This window comes from Antrostomus carolinensis, unplaced genomic scaffold (assembly GCF_000700745.2).
Source record: "Antrostomus carolinensis isolate BGI_N321 unplaced genomic scaffold, ASM70074v2 scaffold49199, whole genome shotgun sequence".
In the NCBI taxonomy this organism is placed as follows: Eukaryota; Metazoa; Chordata; class Aves; order Caprimulgiformes; family Caprimulgidae; genus Antrostomus; species Antrostomus carolinensis.
The window spans coordinates 2,757-9,550 of record NW_010340219.1 but is presented as its reverse complement, the minus strand read 5'-3'; the positions used below and the strand labels follow the sequence as shown (position 1 = coordinate 9,550).

The 6,794-nt window shown below is 39.5% G+C and overlaps 1 protein-coding gene across 1 annotated transcript; it reads right to left on the bottom strand.

Moving 5' to 3' along the window:
* Window positions 1-505: 505 nt before the first annotated feature.
* Window positions 506-6,477, bottom strand: LOC104531250 (methyl-CpG-binding domain protein 5-like; the record flags this gene model as incomplete). The annotated part of the gene is made up of 3 exons (XM_010176086.1): window positions 506-1,763; window positions 3,549-3,760; window positions 5,449-6,477. Coding segments are annotated over 3 exons (2,499 nt in total), but the record flags the coding sequence as incomplete, so codon positions are not given.
* Between the last annotated feature and the right edge of the window lie 317 nt (window positions 6,478-6,794).

Here is a 6,794-nt window from a genome sequence, read left to right as displayed (position 1 = left end):
AAAGAGCAAATTGGAATGCTTTCCTCACTGTTAAAAGATGGTCAAAATCTCCTTTCAAGGTGAAAATGCACATGCATTTCCTCTTAAATAGTTTATGTGGCAATCACCAAGCTTTTACCTATTATAGACTCCTCAATCTGATTAGATCTGTTTTCCTTTTTTGCAGTTTTGAACATTTTTAGATACCTTCATTTCGGTCTCTGGACACAGCCAGAAGTTCAACTAAATACACAATACGAGTTAAACAATTGTTTGTTTAACAGCACTTTTCGTGTAGCAAGTCTTTTGTGCACAAATTAGTAAGTAAAGCATAAATCATGCTAAAATAGAATCTGTTTCATGGCATTGGTAGGAGTTTCTCATTAGATAACGACGGGAAAAATTCAGTTCTCCAAGCTATAGTTATGGAAAAAAAGCAATTTGTACTACTAAAATAAGAGACAAAGAAAACAATTAAAGAATGGACCGAGACAGGTTTGATAAGCATTTGTATGGGCAGAGGTACACATGTATCTAGAGAGAGATATGTGCATATAGATATATAAATATACCTTCCCCTCCTCAGCGTTTTGTTGACATGAATTGTGAACTTCTTCTTCTCTGACTAGTTTTCCAGGCCATGAAGTCAGTCCTTTGATTTGGCCCCAGACCAAGTCGCCAACGTTAAACGTCCTCGGCCTGTAATGTATCAGCTCATTTGAAGAAGGGGAGTCTGGGTTCCTTAGGTCATCTTCACTACTGATGCTTTTAGCATCTGAAGGGCTAGGCACACACCCATTAATGCTTTTGGCATTAAAATCTCCATTGTAATGGATATAGTCTTTAACTAACGAACTTTCCAAGCTATTTGAGGAACTTGGAGATTGCTCTTCCAGAATCAGGTCTTGTTTAGAAGTGTTCAGCAACTCCCCAAACCCTCTGTTCTGCTGAGGCCTGTTTCCGTTGATGTGTGCACATCGTTCCACAGTGTTCTCCAGTCTTTCCTTAAAACTCATCATAGTTCTTTTGTAATTGTTATACCTGAAATTCTCCTCCAACATTTTATCAGTTTGACAGTTTCGCTGTGATAACAGTATCTGATGCTGCTCGCCTTGTAATAATGGCAGTGTGGAGATGTTATTGGGCCTTTCGTGACAAGGACTACTATGGATATGGGTGGGGTGGTCTAGAAACTCATCACATTTCCATCTATTTATCTCACTGACAGGACTTTGCTCCCCTTCCCACTGTTTTTTGGGTGTGTTACAACTGGTTGGTTTGTAATATTCATACCCATCCCCTTCACTTGAGTTTTTACCGTGCTCTGAATTCTTCAGTATTCGTGTTCCTCTAGCGTTCCTTATCCTACCTTCGTGATCAGAAACGGCAACGTTTCTTCCATGGATTACTGCACTGACAGCACTAGAAAGATTTAATGGGTCACCAATTGAGGCTGTGAAGGCACTCATGGCACTCAAAGCTGGAATGGGACTCATCTGTGTGGTACTGCTAACGGCAGTGGTGATTACTACTTGCATTCCTTTGCTTGCAGCATCTACAACTGCTTTGTAGATAGCGTCCACCGACGTATCACCCTGAGCAGCGACATTGAGGTTATTATCCTTTGCCTGTTGTCCAAGAGATGGTTCAGTTCTTTGCTGCAAATCACAAGATGTTTCTTGGAAAGGAGGAAGCATAGTGTTGGAGCTCTCAGGAAGTGGTGCCATTCCCATTTGAGTGATCACTCTCTTGTTTAGGACAGCAGCATCTTCCTGCATTCTTACCTGGAAAAAAGAGGAGAAAAAGATGGAAATTGCTACATTGCCCAAAAGATGGAAATTTCAACAGACAAACTGGTTTATTTTAATGAAACATCAGGATAGTGGCCAGGGTGACTATTTGTTACGGGTATAATTTTATTTTGGTTATATATCAGTTAACAAAGTTTAATGCTGAACAAGCTAGAGAGAAAACAAAAAAAAAAAGCACAATTTAGGGGAAAAAATCACCCCACTGGCTCTTAAAACTTTGCCTCATGGATCAAAATAGATGCCTTGTGTGAAATGACACAACCTGCCATGCACTGCTGAGACTACATTATCATCTCTTCCAGAGTCTTTTCAGGGATTTCCTCTTCTGATTGAGCTACAGCACCCTCCTTTTTGTTCTCTCAAGTCCTAAACAATCCACCAAGGGCAATATTTATCTTCTGAACTATTCTCTTGTGTGACTTCCTAGACTCTCATTTTGCTGTTTACCTCCCTACCAACTGTTGTTGTGGGCTCCTTGTATGCTCCTCATTCAACTTCTGGAACGCAGACCCTCGCTGTCCTTTTGGAACTGGCTAACATTTCTATCTTTTCCCTTTCAGTTATGTGCTTCTCTTGTGGGATTTCTTTTTATTTCAGTCCCTTGTAACCTACTCCTGCATCCCTTTGCATTGCAGCTGTAATGTCAGGCACGGCCACAGTAAACTGTAACCTTCAGATTAAAGCAACTGTGAATTTGTATTTCTTGTCACATATGTGGGCAGTGGAGATGATGTCAATAGTAGTGCTATAAGAAAAAAAGTGTAAAAAACAAGGGGAAAATATTTCCAAATGCTCCTTTAAATACTTAACAATTACTATTTATGCAACTAAGAATCTGAAGCAAAAAATACTGAGATAAAGCTAACAAAATTCATACAAAACCAGAGGTCATAGGCAGTTAGAAGACTGTGATTTCGCCATGGCAGTGAAACATCTACATTGAGAAAATGACACGTCATCTTTTTACTTCTGAAAGGGTAAAAGCTTTTTCTGGCACTATTTGCACACTTCCATCTGCACATCTTTAGTTCTGCAGCAACCACGGTAATACTGAATAATAATAATAAATACATCTTGTAACTCTGGTTTTACTACCCAGTTTGCTTGCTCTGCTTCCTATCTGTGTTAGTTCGATAGTTCAACTTGCACCATGAAGAACTGTCTATTTAGGTGGGTAGCAGAGAGGTACCATTTTTGCACAGCCTGCCATTGTCTACTCAATATACAATATACTGAGTACACCATATACAATCCACTCTGCAGCCTATATAACCCACATCACAGCTGGGTTTTCCATTCCATTTCAGTGGGAATGTAAGAGGACTGGTACACACGGTCACCTATAAACATCTATTAAGTTACCAACTACTGTCAAGATATTTATTTCTCACCACTGAATCATTAGATTGGTCTAAACAGGAATTTATGATAATTTCTGTGGAATGGAAAATAGTTTTGCTAAAAATGTAGAGTAATTATCAGAACTCTTTTTTTTTTATTTTCAGTATGTGCAGCGTAACTCTTTCCAAAGGAACTATACCCAATTTGTGAGGAAGAAGGTATAAAATTTCAGTAACAGATGTTACTGATTTGCAAAACCCAAAAACTACTGAAAGAGGCAAGCAATTGTATGTATCATATTGTCTTAATCACGCCAAAAAAAAATTAAAAATAAAAATAATCAAACTACGGAGGATATAATTTTACCTACTGAGAGTTGCACATTTGTTTGAATATGGATTTCATTTTGCTTTCTACCTGGAAATTTTGGAACAGACATGCCATGGGGTTTGGGTTGTTAGCTGGGCCAGGAACTGGGGGCTGGCCTTGAAAGCCCTGCATGTTCTGATACCCCTGGAGAAGGTGCTGTTGCTGCTGATTCGAAGGAAACATCTGATTGTTGTTTAATAGCGACTGGAGATGACTCAGTTGATCGTTATTCAAAGTAGTGTTTATAGATGACATGTCACCTGTAATTCAAACACAGGGAAACAGAAGTCAGTATAGTTTTCTACAGTCAGGAGGAATTTCCTTGACTCAAATTTTAACTGACTGCTAAGCAAATGCCTCTGTAAAACAACACTTTTCCCCTTCAACCTTCTACGGAATGGTCCTCGAGGAACGGGTTTCCTACTCTTTATTTCTTCAGTATTGCTTCTTCTGCACATCACATCTATCTGGACTCTCTCTAAAGGTTTCTGACACGACTGCCTTTGCCTTTGGAATGGTTCACAGCCACGTATGGCAGAATGAGCCTCTACAATATTCAGTGTCTGGGAATCTTACTCTTAGTTTCCAAAGAGTGACTGCTTCAAATAGTACTAAGGTGGTGAGGGGGAGGAGGTGGAAGAGAAAAAGGGAGAGAGAAAGAGAAAATAATTTTAAAAAACCCAACAAAACTAGTTTTTCATCAACTAGGACAAACTAAGGTGAGCCAACTGCAAATGAGCAAAGGCTTTTTGGTTCACAGACATGTCAGCCAACACTCTAAACAATTATTTTTTACTCTTTTACATTCTAGAGAAACAACCGTATTAACGCTTTGTATGACACGAAAATCTCACTTTACATGAAAATTATAGTTCTAGTAAAATAAATACGCTGTTCAACCTGACTTTATGAAATAAAAAAAGCTTAAAAATGTATCCATTTCCTAGAGGTTTATTTTTTTTAATTAAAAGCTCATGTTTTTCTTGAAATTGCCGTTTGCAGAATCATTGGTTAGTCACATTTTACATGGAAAATGTAAAGTAGGGGTGAGTTCACGATAGTCATTTAGTAGGTAAGCACGAGGTGTTAAGTTAAAATACTTATCAGCTCTTTGGCACTATTTAATTCCTCCTACTAGTCTATTTATTAGATTATGTAGACCAAACAACAGAGGAGAACTGACTATATTACATATTCTCGATAAAAATCATCAAAAGACTCAGGAAAAAAAAAAATCCCTTTTATTTCAGGGCTTTTTAATCACTTGTTTTGGGATGTAGGTGTTTGTCAAGTGAGATAACCCACGTTTCTAAACTACAAGCTAAAGTAAAAAAAAAATAAAAACAAAAAAGAGAAATGAGAAAATATAAATACACAATGAAGGGCTTGAAGGGCAACCTCCCTCTTGTGCAAGGACCTGCTTCGAGTGCTTTCTGGATCACTTTATGGGGAGTGTTCTCACAGTTTTGGGGCTTTTGATTCATTTGGAAAGACGCACTTGTCCATTTTTCATCTACCACACAGCTACTCGTACTAACCCTGTGATGCCACACGCACTTGAAATGAAACGCTGCAGCCCAGAGATGCGCCTGCCCTTTGACTACTTGAAAAATGAAACAAGTCCAATTGCTTACAGAATTTTAAGGTGTGTGTATAGTAGGTCTAGGTGGCATCAGAATTAAGAATGGAATGTAAAATAATTTCCAAAACCAGTATTAAATGTTACTGAATTAAATTAGAATGTATTTTAAATTTCTTACAATAACAGTTATGTTTTTCCTCAATAGAAATAAACAAGCTGTGACATACAAGAACCTTAAAAAAAAAAAAAAGTATGGTAAAGTGGAGTTTTTAAAAAAAGAAAGTAGAATCCAAAATTCCCCCTCCCCAACCCTCTTCCTTATTTTTTTTTTTTTTCCTTTTATATCTGTGAAGAAATTGAACTTACCAAGCAGACCTGTCCCCAGTAGAGGGTTAAGTAGCTGTGGCACCACAGAGTTATTGTTGAGTTTAGCTGGACCAGATGGATTCCCAGCATTATTAGATATGTTCAGCAATGTTTCTGCCATTGACACCACTGCTGTCCCACCACCCAGGGTTGAGACAGACAGTGCTGTCACTGCTGATGATGTAGTGGTTGTGGTAGTGGTTGCTTGGGAGGAGGTGGCTATGGAAACCTCTGGATGATTAGCGGTGTTGCCCGATGCAGAGTTCAGGACACCTCCCACCAGCTGGGGATTCAAGGCCACTAATGCTGAGGCCCCAGAGACAGCTGGGAGGAGCAGGGGGTTAGAAGTAGTGTCAGTGCCTGAAAAGCTTGGTATGGGGTTGCCCAGGGGGTTGGTTAAAAGGGTCTCCACCCTGTTGCTCTCTGACTGATTGCTTGGCAAATGGTCAGGTGGGGCGGTCATCTGTGTTACTGAGGGTAAAGGGTTATTTTGCTGTTGCAACAAATCTGAGATGGTCAGATTGAAAGATGGTAGGGGAAGCATGGCAGCTGCTTGGGCTTGGTTCTGAAGGAGGGTTGCTAGAAGCTGAAAATGAACAGGCTGTAATACCTGCCCATCCACGTCACTGGAGAGAAAAGCTAAAGCAGCATTTACATTCGGGTTGAGAAAACCTAAAGGGTTGAGGTTGACCTCAGACTTGCCTTCTCCTGCTGAAGGCTGGAGTATATTTAATAGATTCTGGTTTAGGAGATGTTGCTGATTCACTGGCAAAGAGATAGGTAGAGAATTGAGGAGGTTTTGATTCAAAGAATGTGGAAGATTGTTGTTTGAAGAGCTGTTCTGCGGAAAATGAAGCGAGTGTTCGTGGCCAGCAAAAGGGAAATCGCTCCCGAGGGGCAGCTGGCTCTGAAGTGGGTTTCCAGCTGCAGTAGTGACTATAACACCATCTTGAAGCACAGATGTTGTCTTTGTGATGGCAGGTTGGCTGGTGCCAGCTATGGCTATTGATGATGATGGTCCTGAACCCCCTGCAACACAAAAGAACAAAACTATTAATAGAATATTGCCTGTTGGGAGACAATCATCCAAGTTATAAAGTAAACTAGGTTAATTCAGACCAGTAAAGTTTGATATCCATGCACAGGAAAGAAAATGTTTTGAGCACCCAGACTTGAGTACTTTTTAAATATGAATGAATCTGCCATCAGCTACTTCAGACACTACGTGCTGTGCCACATCTCAGGAGAAATTATTTAACTATACGCTTGTATTTCCCTTAAATTTCTTGGAGTGGGGATAGAAGAGGATTTAATTTATGACATATATTCATTAGTATAAACCTAAA